The 22,538-nt window shown below is 38.8% G+C and overlaps 1 protein-coding gene across 1 annotated transcript in view; it reads right to left on the minus strand.

Moving 5' to 3' along the window:
- The window catches only part of ADSS1 (adenylosuccinate synthase 1), a 29,130-nt gene extending 7,379 nt beyond the window's left edge, over positions 1 to 21,751 (minus strand). Inside the window, exons 1-10 of the mRNA XM_069858947.1 lie at positions 21,482 to 21,751; positions 7,687 to 7,789; positions 6,325 to 6,387; positions 5,494 to 5,544; positions 5,094 to 5,160; positions 4,107 to 4,214; positions 3,673 to 3,754; positions 3,194 to 3,320; positions 1,845 to 1,999; positions 568 to 692 (exon numbers count right to left, since the gene is read on the minus strand). Of these exons, the coding sequence (XP_069715048.1) occupies positions 568 to 692; positions 1,845 to 1,999; positions 3,194 to 3,320; positions 3,673 to 3,754; positions 4,107 to 4,214; positions 5,094 to 5,160; positions 5,494 to 5,544; positions 6,325 to 6,387; positions 7,687 to 7,789; positions 21,482 to 21,667 (1,067 nt within the window). The 5' untranslated portion in view covers positions 21,668 to 21,751. The remainder of the gene's footprint in view (positions 1 to 567; positions 693 to 1,844; positions 2,000 to 3,193; positions 3,321 to 3,672; positions 3,755 to 4,106; positions 4,215 to 5,093; positions 5,161 to 5,493; positions 5,545 to 6,324; positions 6,388 to 7,686; positions 7,790 to 21,481) is intronic.
- Positions 21,752 to 22,538: the final 787 nt, after the last annotated feature.

The raw sequence follows: 22,538 nt of genomic DNA on the forward strand, positions 1-22,538 counted from the left end.
GGTCCCAGCGAAAATAAAACTCAGCCCATTAAAAGTAGCATTTATAATACAATATTAGACTTCACCTTGGCAAATAAATTAACCAGTCAGGAGTGGAATGAGAGCTATGCCAGCTGCCATACACTTACTGTCATCTGCCTCATTTCACTTAAACAGGAGTGGTTCTGAATGATGCACATTTGGTCCTCCAAGTGTGATCCACTAGAGACCACATCCAAAAACCAGCAGCTTTTAGATCACAGTGTAAGACACTAGGAAAGCACTGGACTAAGAACACCAGAGCAAACTGTTACAAAACAAGATATATAGATCCAATCTATCACTGCCATTTGATGTAAGCAAAATGAAAACATATATCAAAAAAATCACTTATGTTTGATTTGAAAAAAAAAATGTCAAAGCAATTAGATTATTAGTATTAAGACAAATCTCAGTTGCCCATTGTGAATTATTTTATTGCTTAAAATGTAACACTTTACTGGACTTATATTAATGTTACCTACATATTTATTCTGCGAAGCACAAAATTATCACTTCCAAATGTAGCTCAAAATCTGTGATGCTTACGCAGTGAATCCGTTGATCATATGAGCATGTTTCAAACTGACAAGATCTAACCAGCCACAGCGTCTCTTTCTGCCTGTAGTTACCCCCCATTCGTGGCCACGGGACTGCAAAAGATCTCCAATTTCCTAAAAGAAGACAGAAAGAATGCTGATTGCATTTCATTGAAATACATCAGGAAAACAAAATCTAAACAGATACAGATAGACAGCAAGCAACACAGTTGCTCAATTCCAAGGCTTTCTTTCAGGAAAAATTAATTCTTATTAGGATGGGGCAAAGCTGGAGAATATGCAAAGGATTTTTGTATTTCAATCATTAGCTTTTCCAAAACACTTATTTAATATGACTATTTCAAGTTCTAAGGAGACACTTTTCTTCCTTCTTCATTTGACAGGAAGATTTCCTTGACAGTTCAGCCCTGTTTTCAATTTAGTCTGTGTTTGCTTTCTTCACCTAGTCTTTTGGCATACACTGGTTTTGAGGGCAAGACCGTAAATGCCCGGGAAAAGACGAACACTTGTACAGTATCTATCAGGGTCAACAGATTCCTTGACCATGTCTAGGGCCTCTAGGTTCCACCACAGTATGAGACTGCCAACTGTTCCCTTCAGGCTGTCAGCATTTACAATGTGTTAAAAATGGAGAAGAAAGAAACTTTACGCTCATGATTCATAAAACTAAAGGATATCATCAATTCATTTGAGCCATTAGAGAAAAGATTTAGGTGACGAAATCCTTAGATTCAGATCACTGACCTAGAGATTGCTGTGTGCACAGTTCATAATCAATACCCTGAGCTTTCTAGTTTCTTGATAATGAAAATACAACAGACAGTTTAAAAGAATCAATAAAAAGAAGGGGAGAGATTTTGATAAATTTGTGCATGACTGGCTGATGCACACACATTTGTTCTATAAATCTCACAGAACACAGGCTGTTAAACACAGAAGTTGCATCTTGTAAGTTAAGCTTTCTTCTGATGCACTGACAGTTCCAGTCTACAACTATCACCACAGAAATGCATTAAACGTCAAATAAAATGATGAAATCTGTTTTAACATTATTACAACAAAAGTAGGGTCACTGCAATATAACATCAACACATTTGTGTTTCTCTCTTCTCAAGAAAAATACCTTAAGTTTACAATGTAATTTCCCTCTTTTTGCAAGTGCATTATCATCACAGAGCTTATTTATTGTTGCTATACCCTTACTCCATTCCATTGACCCTATTTTTTGGCAACTGTATGTACTGCATTTGGTAACTTTAAACCTACATTAATCTGCTCAGTGGGGAAAGCTCCAATTCCCACCCGAGTAGTGTACGCCTTCACCACACCGTACACATCACCGACATGCTGGGGAGGAACACCAAGCCCGGTGCATACACCGCCTATGGTGCAGTTCGATGAAGTCACGAAAGGATACGTGCCTGTTAGAAAAACACAACAGCACAACCACATTTCAGCACTGGTAAGAAAGGCAAGACTGATTTTCCGTTTTAAGTTGAAAGGAAGTTTTCACCTGTACGTTTGGCTTTAAAACTAAACATAAAACCCAGCCAAAACAGCAGGGCGAACTCTTGTTACTATATGTCCCCATTTTGCTTTTAAGAAAAACAACTAAGCTGCTCTTCCCCAAATTGCTTCTTCCTGTAGTGAACAATACGTATTTACGTTACTAAAGCTCCACAGAAACCCCTGAAAATGAAGGATTTTTTCCAAATAGTTGACTTATCCTGGCCATTTGTATAAAAGCATATTATTAATGAGCAAGAATCAAACAGACAAATAAGAAAAAGCTGTACTTAAGGGAGTATCAAGTAGGTACAATCTGTTACAACATGCAAGCTTTTCAGCAACCATCCTTTGCAACTTTCACTGAGGATTGCCCACAAGGGAGAAATGTAAAAGCATCTCAATACTACTTCCATTAGGCACTGGATCTATTATAGGATGCTGCTGCTGTGTGAAGCTTTTTCTTTGACTGTCCTATGTTATCCAAGGAAGTATTTCCCCCAACATCCCCGAAGAACTTGGTGTAAAGGTCACAGTCTGGCATTCCCAGTGCTCTACACAAGTAGCTTTGAGTATCTGCAGCAAATTTTCTAAGTCTTAAGAGGTTGTTCGTGATCTCTGCACTGTGACACTGTATTGGAGCATCTCTTGTTCTTCATTTCACCTTCATGGATACGTAAGTGGTTTAACTGGACTATTGGTAAGAGAGCAGAGCAGAGATCAACTGAAGAAGCTACACTTACAGATTATCTGTATCAGTTTAATCCTCCCTCCACTGGAGAGGAATTCTCTCAGCCTGGAATGTATCACAACGTGCATACCCATTTAGAAATAAAAGTCAAGAACATCTGGAGTGAGATTTCAACTCCACTGGAAAAAACTTAAGTAAAAATGAATACTTAAGCCCTAAGCACTTAATCCTGTTAATGACACAATCTCTCCCTTACTGTGCTTTACTTTTGGGAGATCTGTTCCTATTAAAGGAAAGACTATTGTGTTTCTCTATTTTCCTGCTGTTTGCAAAGCTGATATAAACACAAATCAAACCAAACCTAATGAAAATAAAACTAATCTCCAAGGAATTAAATGGAGTTTAGAATGCAACTTACCAAAGTCAATATCAAGTAATGCTGCATTGGCTCCTTCAACAAGAATCTTCTTTGGGGAGCCATGAAGAGCTTCATACATAAAATACACACCATCTCGAACCATAGGTCTTATTTTTTCAGCATATCCCTGCAAATGTGAGTAGAAACATCAGTTTCCCCAAACAACGGCTGGAAGCAAGCAACACTGCATTCACTTTTCAAATATTCAGATAACCCTGAAATGCCAGCTTCAAGAACCTAAATAATTCACAAAAATTTATTTTAATGCCCCCAATAAGAGAACATCCTATTACAAAGCATAGCCACCGCTTATTAAAAGGTTTTATAATAATGATGATATTAAATTACTTAAATGAAAAATTTATAAGCAGTAGGTTCTACTAAACTTGATTTTTACTTTTTTGACTAAAATAAATATTACCATTTTATTCTATACTTTCCCTGAAACTGAACAAACATCACAAGTGTTAAATCCTTACCTTTAACTTTTTCAATTGCCCTTCTATGTCTATTTCCAAGGTAGGAAACATTGACTTGTATTGTTGTGCCAGATTTTTAAATCTGTAAAATATTGAAATCGTATCTATGAGGAACATTCTGAGTTACTGTTCATAGAACCTTTGCAAGAACTCAGGTCAGTATATATCTATAGTATATACATAGTATATACCGACAGCCATAGGCAGAAAGTACCCCAAACTTTGATACCTCAACCAGTGCATTTCCCAATGTATAAAATTACATTTTAAATAATGACAAACTGTGAAATACAGGAAACATTCTTTCCAGTTTTCTTTGCATTCTAGATAATTTGTATACAAAATTCAGACGTATTTAAAGACCTCTCCTTAAAAGCAGATCTATCAGCCAAAATGTAACACACTAACATATTTAGAAATGAAAATAGGTGTACCTTGAAGAGAATTCATCAAAGTCAGAAAGGAGGTCACAGATTCGAAGGCCTGTTCGTGCAGCCTTGGAAGAATATGCTGGTCCAATCCCTTTCTTCGTTGTGCCAATACTAATTAAAAAGAACCCCCCAAATATGTATAAATATATGCAAAAATATGCTTTATGCAAAGTAATTTCGTTAAAGCTCTTCAATGTACTATATACTGGGCAGAAGGATCTGAGATACGAAAAAAAAAGCTAAAGTTCTGTAATAATAAATATATAGGAAATTTCATGCTCCAGTGAATTTGCATAAATATTGCTGGTTTTCATGGTATGCAGTAAAACATTAAGTCTTGAGTCTGGCTGAGACAAGCTTAGCTGAAATTGTGTGTGTGTATATATATATATGTTATACAGTAATAATGGTTATGGTACTATGCTGCAGTACTACTACACTCCTTATCACAAACAATAGGAAAAAAATGTCATCTTCACAGTTGCAGCACAGTCTATAGTTGTAAACAACAACCAGTCCTGTGAGTGATCAGACCGGTTTCCTACTGTTTTGGCATTATTCATAATCACCTCTTATTCCAACAAACTGTTGCTGCAGCCTTAACCCTGATGAGTTAAAAAATGAAACTGTTTCCCATACCCACATGCTTATTGCGCCAACACCTCAGGCCTGATTCAAAGAGCATTAGCAGGCTGATACCAAACTGGATTGGAAACATCATTTTAATGAAAATGAGTTTTGAGGATTTGGTAGGAATTAAAAGATGTCTCTATATACTGCAGAGAACCAGAAAGTGGAAATATATAAGAATTCATACCCTGTCTTGTCAGTAATATTTGTTCGCTAACATAAGCGGGAGCAGAAGAGCCACAGAATTAATAACATCAGCAAGGCTCTTCAGAGGTAAGTTGCATTTCTGTTTACCAAAATTACACCTATTTTTCAAGTTTGCAAAATGATTAATAAAATTAAGGTGCTGAAAATAGTTACTTTTTTCCTTCTTGTGCTTGACGTTGCACTTCCTGGAGCCCATCTACTGCCTGGTGAAAGTCAAACACTGCAAAGGAAAATTAAGCAGACATTGTGGGAGACCAAAGGAGAAAAAACATTATTCTTTAAATCACAGACATCTATAATTTCAAGACTAAGTGCCTTTGTTTTCTTTGATAGTGCACAGGCCTCCTCATGAGAAAATGAAGCAAGTATTCCTTAAAAACGGTGAAAACATGTGAAATGTCACTCTCTAGTGGATACAAATACTATTATTGTGCTTCCAATACACAACATATAAAGAAGCCGTATTAGATTAAATACATGACTGCTCTGTGTGTAATAGTGCAGTTTATCACCATGCAATCACTTGTGACTTTTTTTTCCCTTCATCACTTACCTAGATGTGCTCTATCTGATATAATCAGTCTTTTCTCCCAATCTTTTAAACCTGTCAGAAGATATAAAGAAAAGCAGAATTTCAGTTGTGCTCACTGGTCAAACTTTGAGATTTGCTTTTAGTTTTTCTATGTTTTCTACTTTATATAGCTTCTTGTTAAGATGAATGTAGACAAAATGGATAAAACCTAAGTGAAAACTGACATATCAGCAAAATTTTCATTAACAAGCTTTTCACAATTTTTTTACTTTTTCTGATTTCTCGTTTTGGTCTGGACAAAGATACTCACTACTTCTTAAGGCAATAATGCTGCGGATTACACACACTTACACACATCTTTAAGAAAAGATTCTTGTCTAATTCACTGTATGATAAATCCATTAACTTAAACTCAGAAAATAGAAAATTTTTATTTATATAATTATAGAACAGTTTAAGATGTATGGGACTTTAGAAGGGCATCTGGTCCAAGGCCTCATCTGAAGCAAAATCAGCTGAGTTTATACTCTGGCACAAAATGGGACCACAGAAGCTCTAGGTTAAATCATCTCAGTTTAAGGTCCGATTAAACTCTGCCACCCATTTAAGGATTTTATTTTCTATCTAATGTGGTATCAAGTGCCATAAAAAATCCAGAAAGTTCATGAAAGATTTCTTTTAAAAATCAGTCTGAAGACTACAACACAATTCAACATTTTAAATACCCTTTTCCTCACTACTTAAAATCCAGAACATTATTGCACTCAATATTTATGGTCATAAACAAAGGCTTAAAAAAACCCTCAATCTGACTACCAATATAAAGAAAGTTAAAAATTACTTGATACAAACCTTTCTTTTCATTCTTTTCAGCTTCTTCAAACAGGCCTGGTAAATGTATAACCACTCCATTACCTTTGGGAACATAAATGATTTATTTTAAAGCAAGAAATAAAATACTAATTTTTAGGATGCAAGGCAGGTAAATACTTGCTGTCTGAATTTTATTTAAAAGGAAGTCTAGGTTTCTTACAGTTCTCACAAAGTGACCTTAAGAGCTGTTTGCATAAATCCCCACTTTGGGTAAGCAGCTAGAAGCCTGCTAAAATCAGAAAAAACAGAGCTTGCTTGTTTAAGATGTGAATGCCTGCTCCAGAGCCAGCTGAGGTAAGCAGATTCTTGTCTTTGTGGTGGACTTTGCACCACAACTTCGGCCACAATTGTTCATTGTAAAAGCTGAAAGTCGTCCATGGCCTTAAAACACTCACAACTCTACGTGACAGTATATTTTCATTGTAAACTCAGCCCAAAATATGCTGTAATACATTAGCAATGCCTTCTTCCTGCTTTTGATACAATATAGTATCTGCAAGCAATACGGAGCATTACTGATGAGATGTGGAGGATTAGTAATGTAGTGGGCTGGAAACAGCTGCTGCTTCCTTCTTGGGGACATAAGAAATATCTGCAGGAGTCTGTCTCAGCCTAAATTTAGCATAACCTAAGTAAAGAGAGTAAATCAGAAAATAAGACAATACATCATATTTAGAAGAGAAAAAAAAATGTTTCATATATTTCAACCATCCACTTGGAAATTATCAAATGGAACAAAAACTTGGACGAATAAAAGGCTTAAATTTGCTAATTGCTTAAATATGAGTTTAATGTCCAGTAAGCAACACAAACTTTTATATGATGTGATCTGCATCAAATATCTTTACAGTGAAATACAACATCAACTCAAACAGCTGTTACTGTGAACAAAACGGAGACTGGACAATAACCTTCCAAGCAAAAGTATCCTGTGGGCTATTTCTGGAAAGTCAGCAAAGAGATGCTAGAAATAAATTATATTATTTATTTAATAAGTACTGAGTTTTGTGTCCTCAAAGAATAGCGCACATATTTCTGAAAGCATAAAAGGAGTGTGCAATTAGAAGATGGGATCCAAACTTGTACCATCAAGTATAAGAAAGAACAACATGATGGTAAGAGTAGGGTCCTACTTTGTTTTCTAGTAGTAACTACACTGCCACTGAAAATAGAATAACTCTTCACGCTAAAGCAGAAGTGAAATAAAAGTCAAAGAGATGAAGCTAAAGCAAATCCGACTGACAGTTGCCTATGTTTCAATTTGCTTGCAAGTATAAAATATAGTTGCAGCTAGCAACCATGCAATGCTGTTTTATTAAATAAGTTCCAAAATTATCTTACCAATAAAAGAAATTGCCTTTGGATTAATAATGCCACTTGGAAACAGGTGAAAATCATATTCTTTCCCATCAACAACAACAGTATGGCCTGCGTTATTCCCACCCTGCAACAGAAAGAAACACCTGAAGATTAATGGTCTTAAACCACCACACTAAACTCTCAACAGAAAATTTGGTAAGTTCTTCTTTTTTTCATTTACACATTCATGTCTTAGGTCATTGCTTTCTCCTCCTTAAAGTTTCTTGAGATGCTGTAGCATTGCAAAAAAGGCTCAGACAGCACAATTAGGGACTGAAGGGTTTCAGCAGAACCATGCAGAATTACAAAGCAGAATGATACCACAGACTCAAGGCACGACTAGGGCAGAGCAAGAGCAAACGAGGGAGTGGTGATAGAAGTCAGCAAAGAACTGAAGCTTTCTGCATTGAACTACCACCCAGAGTCCCATCTCAGACATGCCTACACAAGCCCACCCTTTTTGAACATCCATGCACAGTCATTTATTTGGGTTTAAGCCTACAACACCGGTATTTCCTTTTGAATGGAAACCCTTCCTGCCTGCCCATCTCCAAACAGCTAATACTTCTCTAAGTGTTAAAGACAGAAGGTCTGTATCAAGTTCGGAGCATGTGTAGTCTTTACAGCTTTGTAGAATCTCCCTGTCAAGGCATGATATTCCCAGTTAACACCACATTACAGAGTCTGCTATAATTCATACACAATACAACCATCTACCAGAATAGGAGGTGGCATTTCCCTTAAGAAACCATTTTGCAAACTGCTGTAAAAGAGAACGAGGAGACAGCACAATCTTAGAAGAGATGAGTGAATCAAAGTCATGAGTTGATTTGAACAGGAACAGTACAGTTTAAAAACTAAAGGTCCAGCTTCCTCAACAGGCTTAATGTTTGTTGCTGCTCTGTCACGATACAACTTCTCCTGATTACTTGCTTGTTCTGATACTACAGGCCTTCCATTTTCCCAAATAATTACAACTCTTCAGGGGTTCGATGTGAGGTTCCGAATGTTGTAGAAGCGTTTGGAATAAGGGCATCTACAGGATGGAAAAGTGTCACTGGCAACTTGAAAATAATGAAGAGTGCTGGCTAAATGAGTGGAGTTGTTATATAAAAACTGAGAAAGGATAGTCATTTATAAATATTAAAACACAAGTTCTTCCAGAGTTTCATTTACTCTTCATTTACTCATTTGCATATAATATACAGGAAAACAGCAACAGCTGTTCCTTTCAAAACATGGCTATATGCTCAAACACAGCATTAGAAAAATAAAAGCTACAGATTATGAAGAAAAAATAGGTTTTTTTAAAGCAGTGGAATGGAGGAAAACATTAAAAAAATATGCCTTTAAATATGACAAAAGTAACACTCGTGTTTTGGAAGATATGAGCTCAATAACGAAGCTTAACAGATAACCTGCTAAGAAAGAGCTGAATAGGAACTGTAACTGGTGCAGGCACATATTCCATTTGATTTCAGAAACTCCTGTGTAGCTCATCTTTGGGCTGAGAAGGACACCCAAGTGACTTGCTAATGTAGAGTTAACTCATCCAGAGAATCCTGAAGAAAGCAGAACTGCCCTACGTATTTAACTTGCCTCCTAGATATACAAAGCAAGTTGTAGGAACTGGGATCCAGTTAAAGGTACTAAATTATCTAGAAGGCTAATAAATCATGCAGAAGACTCCTTTACATATTTAAGGGATCTAAGACTGGATGGATTGCAATAATTGAAACACTGGCTTATTTTATTATAGCAGTATCAGGCTTGAAAAAGAGGCTAGTAGCTCAGAAAATCAGCTTTCCTTTTCTGCTCGTCTATAGAAAATGGCAAGGTGGAAAACTTTAAAGACTAATGAACTCCATGACTTAACACCAATTTGATCTCTAATACAAAAAAAATCCTTCACATTTCCTGAGAAAATAAGGAACCAGGCTCCTTCAAGAATACTTGAAGTCACTAGTATTATAGTTATATTCTGCTTTTCCTAATCAACATGAAAATGAACAGAAGAAATCAGGCTTGAGGACTCACAATCTGAAACAACAGCACTCCTAAACTATAGTTAAGTGTTTTCTTGTATCCTGAAATTTTAAAAGCTAGGATACACTAGTATGAGAATGTTTATGAAAGACAGTTTATGCACTTGGAAATTTTCCTGAACAACTGATATCCAGACAAATGCTGTCTCTTTCTTTAGCAAACTCTTAAAGGGACATTAATCAATCAGCTATGAAAGCTGGTGTACATAAAAAAAGTGCTGAAACACAGAAACAGCAGATGATATACTCTTGAATTACCAAATTCTCTGAATCCGCTTTCAGTCCCTCTGGACAGATAACATAAATCAAGAATTCAGTGACAGATCTTATAAAACAGCACTACCCTAATTTAAAGCTAGTGTTGACAGCTCTGGAACCGGTTCTGTGTACTGCTCATGTTGGCCTACATTACCTAAACAAGTGTCTGAGTATGTTTTTACTGCTCAATCACATTTTCACAAATTAAGGTGGTAGCAGAGGATCAAACTGCCCAACAGATACAACAAAGCTTGTAAAGCATACTAATGGCCAGATGAGATAATTTATCTATTATTTGGTCATCTCAGGCATTTCCAACATTCAGTTTCACAGATTTTCCTAACAGCATATTTGCAGTCTAATAGCTCAGATATGAAAGATATCAACTCTTTTTCTATTTGTATTTGAGTTCTGAGAGTCAGTATAGGGTCTATATTTCCTTTGCTAACAAAGTATAAAGGGAACCTAAAAGCTTGTATGGGCTTAATCTGAAGATTACATGATTGAAGGTACAGAGAACCATCTGGTACACTGCAACCACATAAGCTCCCTTTTCCTTGAATGTTTTTATTACAGTGGCATCTATCTTCTTTTATGGTTCTTCAAAAACTTCTCTAACAAAGAGAACATTAAGACAATGACTTGTGACAGGTTCATCACCACTGCCACTTTGGCAATGTCTGTGTTGTGAAATGATGGTACAACCACAAGTAACAATTCACATCCAATTCCAAAATTCCTGGGCATTCCCATTAAACTGCTCTGCTGTGGGAAGTTCTGTTCCCAAGAAGGAACCATTAGGGGATCTGCTGAAGTTCCAAACGGCTAAGATTACAACTGGGATTACAACAGTGTCTTGAACATTAGCATCCACTTCAACCTGAAAACTTCCTTACTGCTCCTGCAGTATTCTCAAGATGTTCAGGAGCATTTGCGTCCCCTCTGTTAAGCCATTTTAATCTCTAGTAATTCTATTAAAACTGTTCCAAAAGCAGGAAACCTACAAGGTGCAGGAGATTAGGGCTATCAATTACAGCAAACTACAGCAATGAAGTGGGACTTGAGAACTACAAAGTATTAAGCATACGAAAACCAGGATAGATCTCTCATAGTAATAAAAAGACATAAATATCATTTAGGAACTTCATCTCCAGAAAGTACACAAAAATCCTTCCTTTGGAGCACCGCCTACATACAGCAACACTTCTTTGACTGTGCAGCCATGGCTGTTGCTCTTCACATCAGTTATATTACAGTTTCACAGTGGATAAACATGTGTTTCTAACAGTGATTGGTGCATGTTAAAGTTCTTCACATTTAAATTGGGCACCTAAGAAAAATAACTTCAATTAAAGTCATTCATAGCCTACCTACCTTGCTTAACATCATTTTTTATTAACTCTGAAAGCTCTAGAAGCTGAGGCTTTATTAACAGCATTAATTACAATTTTAATATATTTTGCCTAGGGAATGCTTTATTACCTTGCAGTGCTTCATGCTATAGCCCCTTTCTTCTGTAGAAGATCCAGCAGACCACTAGAAATGTTTTTTTTAAATTAAAAAACCTAAAACACCTGTCATTCCAGGTAGGAAAACAGACTTGAAGTTCACAGAAACCGTTGAAACACGTTGTTTAAGAGTTAAACAGCAGGAAACATACTAGATGTTATTTTCAGAGCAGAGTAATCCTATATGGTAGGGCTTGGTTGTTGGTTTGGTTTTTTACATTATTTTTACAGTATGTTTAAGTTGGACTACAATAAAAGTGCACTTTTCTGTAAGATTTTAATCTACACGTTCAGACTTCTAATAAAAGCATAAAGTTACATGTTGTCTCAGTACCAGAAGAAGCTAAAGGAAATTAAGCCGCCTTATAAAACATCCAAACTTTTTTTTTTCAAAGTACATTATTGAAAAAGAAAATACCTTCTCAAGCTTTTTATGTGCTGATTTGTTTGAGATACAGGATTCTTGCACTGAAGTGCCATACTTTGATTACTAATCTACAGTATGTGAATACATGCACTGCATCGATACACTAATTGAGAAGCTACTCCGTTTTACCAACATTAACTGTATGCTTATACAAATACTATCATTCAGGGTATTATTACAAACAGGTTGGCAGAACAGAGTCTTCTTGTTAGTACAACTTACTAAAAAGATGAAGAAACAAATCTACCCTCCAAAGTGCTCAGCCACAGTTAAGGATATTTTGCTCTGTTTTAAATCTTCTCTTCTGGTCTCTGCAGCTGAAATACCCCAAGGTAGAAACAGAATTTCTATTCAGAGCAGAAGTGAGGCTGTTCAGTACATGCAGCAGGAACTCTTTCCTCTCAGCTGGCCTTATGAGACACTGCTGCATAGGAAATGTGTCCTGATGCTCAGTGTTTCCACCCACTCTTGCCAGCCAGGTAGCACACAAGAGATTGCTTTCTGCATATATAGGAGAAGTGGTTTTAGATGTTCTGTTGTTTTCCACAAATTAGCACATTCTTCAATTGCTCAGTGCTCTCCATAATGCCCAAACATAACTCAATTACACCAGACTGATATGCGAAATTACCAGTGCACATATAAAATGCTTTAAAACCTCATAGTTTCAAACTATAACTGGAGGATGAACATGAAGCCAGTAAGCTTTTGACAGTGATCAGTTCTCACAGTCTTGTAGCTAGCAATGATAATCAATGCAATGCAGAAAAAATAGGAATTCATTATTGAGATCTACAGCTGACAACTGTCATTTCAGTGGTGTACCAGTAGCATGCAGCAGTCTGATCCTTAGGCAATTGGTAAGAGCAGTGAATGTATAATTTGTCATGAGCAGGTCTGGAATAAATAGATTAGAAACAAAAAGGTAGGTAATACTTCAGATGGGAGATATCTATGCTGGGAAGCATGTTGAGGTGTCTGAACACAGTTTCAGTACCATCTGATATGCCTAATACGAACCCTGCACGCATAAATGGGACTATCAAGTAGGAGTAGAGAGATTCTATTACCTCTCCTTTTGGCAGTGGTATAACTGCTACTAGAATACTGCGTCCTTGGTCCTTGGACAAGATTACATGATGACCCTCTCTGGCACTATAATCTATGATTTTATAATCTGAGTTAGAACACCAGCTACAAATCAGCAGTTTGGAAACATGCACCTGAAAAATGCTACGATTCCCGTCCACTTCTTTTCATTTTAAGTGTCAGCCCTATAGCTTCACTGGTGAATGAAATTAAAACATTGTGAAATTCAACTGCATCTGCAGGCCAAATATCTCTCATCATACTATGAAACAGACCATAAAATACTTCAGATTTCTTATATGGATTGAGCAATGTTTTTCCATTTATAGCATTTCATACATGATTCTGAACAAACAAGAAGGAATACTGTTACATAAGTTGTCTCTTTTTCTCTACAATTTAATTAACAATGGCTATTTTAAACTTACATTTGCTACTGCCTGGAACTAATTTGATTAATTGTGGCTATTAAATGTTACCAGTATAACTGGCTTTGACATCAACTTTGTATTATAAATCCAGTTCCTTTCATGGTGCTTCTCTTGATTTACACCATGGCAAGCAATTTAGAACATCACCGGTTTCAAAAATACCCAACACAGACAAATGCAATGCATCAAATGCTTATAACACTTAGATCCTTAGACACAATGTCACAAGATCACCTGCATGTGAAAGCTTTTCTCAGATGACTGGAAGTGCTGTACATACTGGTTGGGAGGTTGTTGCTGTAGGCACCTGTAATAGTTTCCTTTACTGGAAGTTTTTTTTTCTTGCTTATTTTTCCAGTTAAACTATCACCTGATAGTACCAAACTCATCCTGATTCAGTTCCAGGAAGTGGATCATAACTTTTTTTTTTTTAAGCCATGCCATCGGAAAGAGCTGGGTGAGGGAATAATCAGAAGTGTACCTAGACCAAAACAACTGAGTGAGTAGTGATTTTAAAGCTATGGTGGTGACAAAGAGCTCACATGAGTTCCAAGTATTTGTCTCCTGCCAACAGTTACCAGCCACATCTAGTTTGCCTTGCTTTTCTTCCTAAACAATGTCTGTGATTACAGTTTCAAGTAAGAACAACTCCGCACAGAACTGCTATGTCAGATTCCTGCATCTGTTCAAGTGTGTTCCTGCTGTGGCCCTTCTCGCTATCTCATTGAATGAACAAAATCCACAGATTCCCACCTTCCCAATTAAGAATGATCTCTTCAAAAACTTCTGCATTCCCATGAAAGGAGACCTTCCACAGCCTAATGAGATAATTAGTATGATTACATATACAAACCCTTGAGAAAAACTGAGCAAAGCTTTCAGCCTTTTAAAGCAATATATAAAACATTTCTAATGCAAATATCCAAACCTAAAGCTTATATTTTGCGCTAATAACATAGTATTTTTGCATTACTATGAATAAAAAGTGACCCTTACTTACATGGATACTTTGGACCTCCTAGGTATCCAAAAAATGCAACTGGAAAAGCCAGGTCTAATCCAACTCATTTTAAAACAGCAGCACAGGCAAACTAGAGACTGTTAAACTTCAGTCACTTTCTCTCAAACAGAATTTTAGTTTTATGTGGTTTGAGAAACTTTATCTACTATGAAAGACCACCATGTCACAACACACCTAACTCCAGCAGAAGATGTAAAGAAAATAAATCTGAGGTAAATTGATAAAAAACGCTACACTTGGAAAAGCATTCTGTCAGCAGAACCCTAAAATAAAGGAAATCACACACAGAAGCCCTAGACAAGTCTGCTTATCTTCAGTCCTCTCTTCTGAAGAAGAGCAGCCGTGTCCCTGTGGGAAGTAATATGATCTAAGGATATGAAAACAACTTTTCTTATATCGGTAAACAAGTAACAATAGCTAGTGAGTTACAACAGAAATGAAACAGAATAGATGCCATCTCAGCATAAATTTTTAGTTGCTTTCTTTTGATGCTTGTAGAGAGTAATAAATTTACCAGGCTTTATGAAGGGGATTGAAAATTAAGCTTGCTTTCTTATGGAGATTTGGAAACTTTAAACCTGACCTTCTCATACAGTATTTATAATCCTGGTGGTCCTGACACGATCTCACTGATGCCCGAAGGAGGGGCTAGTTTAAAATAGCAGTGTCACCACGTTATTCTAAAGCCTAAAGTGATACAGGGTAACATGTAAGCATGTATAGGCAAAATGAAAAGTAAAATTTGGATAAAGCATCTTTCAAATGACAGTCACAAAAAGTTTAAACTTTGAAAAGATGACTTCTTTATTGTAGTTAAGGAAACCAATGCTTGATGAACCCTCTCCTGTGTTGAGCAGCAAAATAAAACCAACTTGCTTTCTTTGCAAGGATTCTTGCAAAAAATACTTAGAAAGCAATATACTCGTATGAAGGCATAAGCACATGGGATTATCAGCCTTCCCAAACATTAGATAAATCAAAACTGATGACCTTGGAGTCATGAGTGTGCAGTGACTACAGGACTGTCAATCTCTTCACTGAATATCATCAAGCACTAAATCATTAGGAGATTAAAGTCTTTACATGCTACTTTATCCTGTAGGGAGAAGTTATACCAAATATCAGGGTTAAATCTCACTGAAAGGAGAGCAACAACACATGATACATAAGCATGGAGAAAAACCAGTAGCCAACATGCCTTTAACTTTACACAATCATTGCATAGACCTGCTCTAATTACAACAGGGGCAATCACAACAACACATGGCTACTTTGCCCTGCCATGCCAGGAGCACAACAGGGGAACAAAGGAAACTACCCTGTCTCACACCTAAACCACTGAGAAAAACTTGTCTGGCATTTCTGCTGCATTTGTTTTTTACTAGTTTATTACTTGCCTACAAGTCCATTCCTTTGCATTCCTGAAAGTACCATTCCCAACATATATGGAATTTAAATTGCACTCATGAAAATGCTAGAGCAAATAAATAAGGAAACAGGCAATAATACGTAACAGTTACTTGAGTTAGGCACATCTCTTCACACCTTCATAGATTGCTTTCTAATGTTGCAACAGTATCTCGAACCAAAACCAGTGCTAGGCTTCTTTCCTCCCTGGTTAGCTCCTCTCCACTTTATCTGTTAACTTACACTAAGCTGAGAAAACTAGCCACTGTACATCCTTGGTGTATGACTCAGTTAAATTCATTTGTTCCAAATAACTGTGACCTACTCAACCATAAAAGAACTTAACAGCAAGTTTTTCTGGTACCTTTTTCAACCTCTGCTTTTCTTCAGTATTAAAATAAAAAATAATTTTTGTCCATCTGTCTCAGAAGATCAGATGAGTCCTACTTAATAGCAAAGCAATTCTTCACTTGAAGGCATACTAATAAGGATAAAGGAAATGCTTTAAAAAGTGACTGCGTATTTTGTGAAAAATAAAAGCGTATTAATATGAGAAGAAATCTAGTAATAGCTGTTCTTATTGCAATCCTGTTGTTACAAAATCATGCCTTTTCTTCAGTGCCAGCTCCTGAGGGAATGCTGATAAGATCATACAGATTGTTTCCAGACTTCCAGACGCTGGACATGTCACAGGTCTGACACATACAGTGTTGCCAAAGGCAGCACAGGAACTGCAGTGCCAACTGAAGGCTTGAAACCATCTTAAAAACTGTCTGGGACAAGTCAGTGTTGCTGAATCATCGTCAGTTGTTTCAGTATAAAGCAAAGGAAAGAGATGCAGTTGTGCTGCAACTGTTTTGCCACCTGAGGTCAAACCTACTGCAGGCAATGATTATTACACCCTAGCGGTTCTACTAATTTATAAGGTAACATTTTTTGTATTTTTCACCATGAACTTTTCTAAAAGTCTTTTTCCTCTCCTTTATACTTTTTATCAAATTGTTTATGAACATTTTCCTCCAGTGTTTTTGGATGTTTTGTTGAAAACCAATTTATTACACAAGAAAACATCCACAGGAGAGGCAGAATTGTTTACTCTCCATCGCAACAGGAATTCCTAGACATTCTTGGCACATACCTGTATAAAAGAAAGTGTCTTATGAGTAATTTACAGTTATTGGCAAAGATGCATGGTACTTCTGCCATTTATGCCAATGCAGGCTATTTCCTTTTCCATTCACACATCCAAAACCATACAGTAAAGACGCTCAGTGAAAAATTATGCTGACAAACGTACCTTACACAGTCCCAGCTTAAGGAAACAGCTAGAGCAGCATGACCACTAGATGCCCTTGGTTAACTGTGAACTTACCACAGCACTTCTATATAGCACTTTTGGGGAACACAGCTAGTTTAAGTGGTGCCTCTGGAGGCACATCACCTTGGCAGTTGTGGCAGTTGACCATTTGTTTGATCATGCTCCAAAGCAGATCTGACAAATTACCTAATTAAAACCCAGGTAGGGAAAGTTAGTCACACAACAACAAATGAGGTGATATGAGAAACATACAGTTGCAGGGAGAACTGTCATGAAGAAATCACAATCCATTTGAACAATACCAAACCTTTCTTCATTAATATAATTATATGCATGCAAATTAGTTAAACTTACAGTAGGACTTCTTGTTCTGCAACAATGTGGTAAGAGGCTAGGAAAAAAGAGAACCTCCTTCTTTGTGTCTGATATTCTCTGAATTAAAAGCATTACGCTAATGCACAAATCCCATTTTTAAAGGGAACATCAAAATGAAACATCTGCAGGTGAACAGTGATTGTACATTTCCCTGAGAATAAACCATGGATTTTGAGTATTGCACAGCACAGCATGCCAGTTCTATGCCCTACGAGGCCACAATAAGAAAGAAATATCAGCCTCTATCATTCTGCTTCTGACTGTCTTTGCTTGCTGAAATAGCAATTTATCAAAAGAATGTTCTTTATGTTCTCCATTAATAACCTGAACTTAAGACAAACCTACTCAGTTCAACAGCCCTAAAGTAAGAACAGGCCGTTTATTTAGAAATAGCTTTTCTGCTTGTTTACATAGGTACATATGCCTGTGTATCTGTATTCTAATAAAAGCCTCTGAAAAGCTTTGTTCAGCATCACCTGTGAGAATACCCAGAGACCTTTTACCCTTATTGAAACATCCTCTTTCACAAAGAATGCTTCAAGTATACAAGCAAAACAAAATCAGTTACTTCAGGCGAACTGACATTTCGTATATAAATTACATCACATATTTCAGTGTTTCAGAAATTTTTCCTAATATCCAATCTAAACTTCCAATGGCACAACCTGAGGCCAGTTCCTCTCATCCTATTTATCCCTTGCTTCTTTTTCCCAATATCCAAACTGCAGTTTCCCTTCTAGCAGTAAAGGATTCCCTATCACCACTTGTCTGCTTGCTTTCCTTCCCAGTACTATTTCATTTCCTCTGCAGCAATCTTACTGTCACAGATTTTTCTCATGCAATCAACATGTTAAAAATACTTGAGAAACATTTACTTTAAATTATTTCCTTCCACAGAAACATTAGAGGACTTCTATTTCGAGCAACTTCTTCAAAATCAAACTTGGCCCTGACTTTAAATTCTACTGAGGGTGGAGCTTCAGAAAAATATTAGATCAAAGAGCATCCTACTGTGATGAAAAATTAATCTACTTAATACATTGTTTTAAGAGACAAACATCCCCATTTCAGTCACTCATTTGTTAGCTTTCCCTACGAAAAATCCTGATCGAACTTATTCTGACATTTTTTCTAAAGTCTCTGATGAGATACCTTTTGTCTTTGTTTCAGGAACCTATTCTAGCACACAAGTGCTATCACACTAGATATTTCTTATTTTCCAGGAGGAATGTGAAGAAGCGAAGTTTTGGTCCAAATGCTGAGGATTTTTTATAGCATTACATGCCATTAATGAAGTCCCTCTCAAACTAATTAGGCCTAGAAATTAATCACCTGCCATTATCACTCAAAGAGAACTCTAGTTAGTACTGTTCACCTGCTTATACACATGCATATTTTACTGAAATGTCCCAAATCTGAGTTTTAAGAGAGGCAAAAATCAGACTATTACCTACTTCCAGAATTGGCTTTGAAAGTATGCAACATTAATCTGTTAAAATGGCACCTTTTAAAAAAGTATCCTAAAATTGCCAATTTTTAGAAAGCCTTAAATATTGTAAAAATCACCTTTTATTAAAAGTTGCATAATTTAGGCTACTCAAAAGTAAATCATTACTCATTTTATGAAATGTTTTACCTTCTTCCCTAAACTCTAATCTTGAAGACACATCCACTGAATCATTAATTCATTAATGAATTAATTATTAATTAATAATAATTATGTGGGTATTATTAATCCCATTGTAGTCTCACACATCACATGCACATGAGCATATCTGTGACCATTGTTCCACTGTTCTGAAAAGAGTTCAGACCCCTTCTAAGTCCACCTGCCTTCCACCTGAATCACATTATCAGGCTAGAGAACTATGACCTACATGTGCCTGGTAGCATATTAAACCATCTAAGACATGCAACCTGTTATCACACTAACCCTGCTAGCACTCTTGCACAGGCAGTGTCCTGTATCCTTCAAAGGGTATTCTGAGGCTGCACCTGGGGGCCATGCTTGCCTTAGTTCTCAGGATGGGCAGCAAATCCATCGTGAAAGCAGCCTCAGGGCATCCCTCAAAAGTAGGCCTAGAAATGTAAACCTATGAGAAAGCACTGTGTTTGACTGTGGTCTGTATGAATTGCTCCTCTTCACCTAGAACTTTTACATTTTGTTTTCTCACCAAAGCAATTTACAAGACCTGTTCTTAAATTCCTAGCAGCTGACTGGGGGGGGGGGCAGGAATAAAAATGGAAAGCTACCTACAATCCAGATAATACATATTCATTACCTAACTTTGCATAGAAACTGCTCCCCAAGGTGATTCAAGATCTTAGACAAGTTCAATGTTCCAACTGCAAATATCTCCTCCACCTTCTCAATATTTAACTCACATGGCAACATTTATTTACATAATACACTTAATGACACAGACGCCCTTGGATTTATTATCTCAGATTCAGGGATATCTGCAGCTTTTCAGTAGCTATCACGCATTCTAAAGCAAAGTCAATTTCATGGTACACACTAAGTAAGCTGAACTAAACCAACTATTTATTGATGCAGCCACATGAGTTTACAGACACAACTGAAGAGAACATCATCTGCGTTGGGCTAATATGGTCATGATTAATATTCGAAAACAGCTCTTTTAGAAGTTATTACTACTATTTGGGATCACTTTGGTGTTCAGTGGAGAATCATAGAATGCAAGATTGGAAGAGACCTCAAGGATCACCTGGTCCAACACTGTCAGGTGATACATAGTTTAAATAAGATGGCCCAGCACCCTGTCAAGCTGAGCCTTAAAAGTGCCCAGTGTAGAGGAACCTACCACGTTCCCAGGGAAATGATTTGGTTCATACTAGATAATTTAGCTCTTACTAGCTAAAATGAATGTAGTGCAAGAAACTGGGCAGGGACTGTTTACAAAGGCTTGTAATGGTAGGACTAGGGGCAATGGGTATAAACTAGAAAGGGGCAGATTTAGACTAGACGTAAGGAGGAATTTCTTCACGATGAGGGTGGGGAGGCACAGGACAGGTTGCCCAGGAAAGCTGCAGCTGCCCCATCTCTGCAGGTGTTCAAGAACAGGCTGGATGGGGCTTCGGGCAGCCTGGTCAAGTGGAATGTGTTCCTGCTCACTGCAGGGTGTTTGGAACTGGATGGGCTTTAAGGTTCCTTCCAACTCAAACTACTCTATGATTCAATTCAGAAATGCACATAAGCAAAACAATGTAAGATGTTCCCCATTTTCAAACTTGTTTCTTCCATTTCACTCACACTCCACTTGGAAATATTTTTAGGTGAAGCTTCCGGGCGTTTTGCAGGGAACACAAACTGCCCATCAAAACCCCCCCAGCAGTAAAACTTAATAAAACTCATTAAGTTTATCAGCAGCCAGTCTTCAAGACGACTCATCTTTTCTTTTTTTTTTTTTTTTTTTCCAGGAGAAGCAACAAGCCGGGACACATCAACCCCCTTCGGAGCGGCGTTACAGCCTCGCACACACCAGAGCCCTCGGGCTTCGCATCCCCAAGGAACCCAGCGCCTGGAAGCGCTGCCTGCCCCGTCCCCCCCCCCCCCGCCCTCGGGATCCCGTGTCACTTATCGCCAAGGGTCAGCTATTTATATTTATAGTTCAGGGCTTTTTCTTTCCGAGTGGCATTTCGAGGAGCAGCCGGGGGAAAGGGGGGAGGTGGGGGAAGGGCGCACATTCCCGTCCCACCGCCCGCTGAGACCGGGAGGAGGACGAAGGAGCGGGAAGAGGAGAAAGGAAGCGGCCAGGAGCGAGGATAAAGGCAGCGGGAGAGCACGGGGAGCAGCAGGACGAAGGCAGCGGGGACCGCAGGGCGGGGAAGCGACCCCGGCGAGCGTAGGGAAGAGCCGTCCCGCCCGGGCACCCACCTGGCACCGGCACACGATGTCCGACTCGGTGGCCAGCAGGTCCACCACCTTGCCTTTGCCTTCGTCCCCCCACTGCGCCCCCAGCACCACCGTCACCTTGTTGCCGCCCGGCTCCCCGCGCGCCCGCTTCACCCCGCCGCCGCCGGGGTGGCCGCTGCGGTCGTTGGACGCCCGGGTGCCCGACATGGTGGGACGGAGGGGAGGGAGGAACGAGAGGAGAAGGGGGATCCCGGGGCGGCCGCCGCCTCAGCCTCGCACCCGCGGCCCCCGCCCGCCTTTAACGGCGCCGCCGCCGCGCGCCCCGCCCCTCCCCGCGCGTCACGTGCGGCCTCCGGGCGCGCGCGTCCGGGGCGGCGGGCGGGGAGGGGCGCGCGAGGAGGGGGGGGAAGGGAGGGAGCGGTGTCACGCGCGCGCGCGCGCGCGGGAGGGGGTCGCGCGCAGAGGCACGCGCGCTCTCTCACACACACGAGGCGCCGTCCCTACACTCTGTGTCTTTCTGTCTCTCGCACGCACACACAGAGGCAGGGTTTCCACACCTTTTCACATGCACACAGGCATGGTTTTCACACACTTTCTCACACACACACACACAAGGCATGGTTTCCACACACTCGCACACTCGCACATGGAGAGACACACACACGAGGCACAGTCCCCACTCTCTCACACACACACGAGGCACGGTTTCCACACATTTCCACATGCACAGATGCACGCACTCTCTCTCTCTCTCTCACACACACACACATAGAATCATAGAATCATAGAATAACCAGGTTGGAAGAGACCCACCGGATCATCAAATCCAACCATTCCTATCAAACACTAAACCATGCCCCTTAGCACCTCGTCCACCCGTGCCTTAAACACCTCCAGGGAAGGGGATTCAACCACCTCCCTGGGCAGCCTGTGCCAGTTCCCAATGACCCTTTCTGTGAAAAATTTTTTCCTAATGTCCAGCCTAAACCCCCCCTGTCGGAGCTTGAGGCCATTCCCTCTTGTCCTGTCCCCTGTCACTTGGGAGAAGAGGCCAGCACCCTCCTCTCTACAACCTCCT

This window comes from Phaenicophaeus curvirostris, chromosome 5, assembly GCF_032191515.1.
Source record: "Phaenicophaeus curvirostris isolate KB17595 chromosome 5, BPBGC_Pcur_1.0, whole genome shotgun sequence".
In the NCBI taxonomy this organism is placed as follows: Eukaryota; Metazoa; Chordata; class Aves; order Cuculiformes; family Cuculidae; genus Phaenicophaeus; species Phaenicophaeus curvirostris.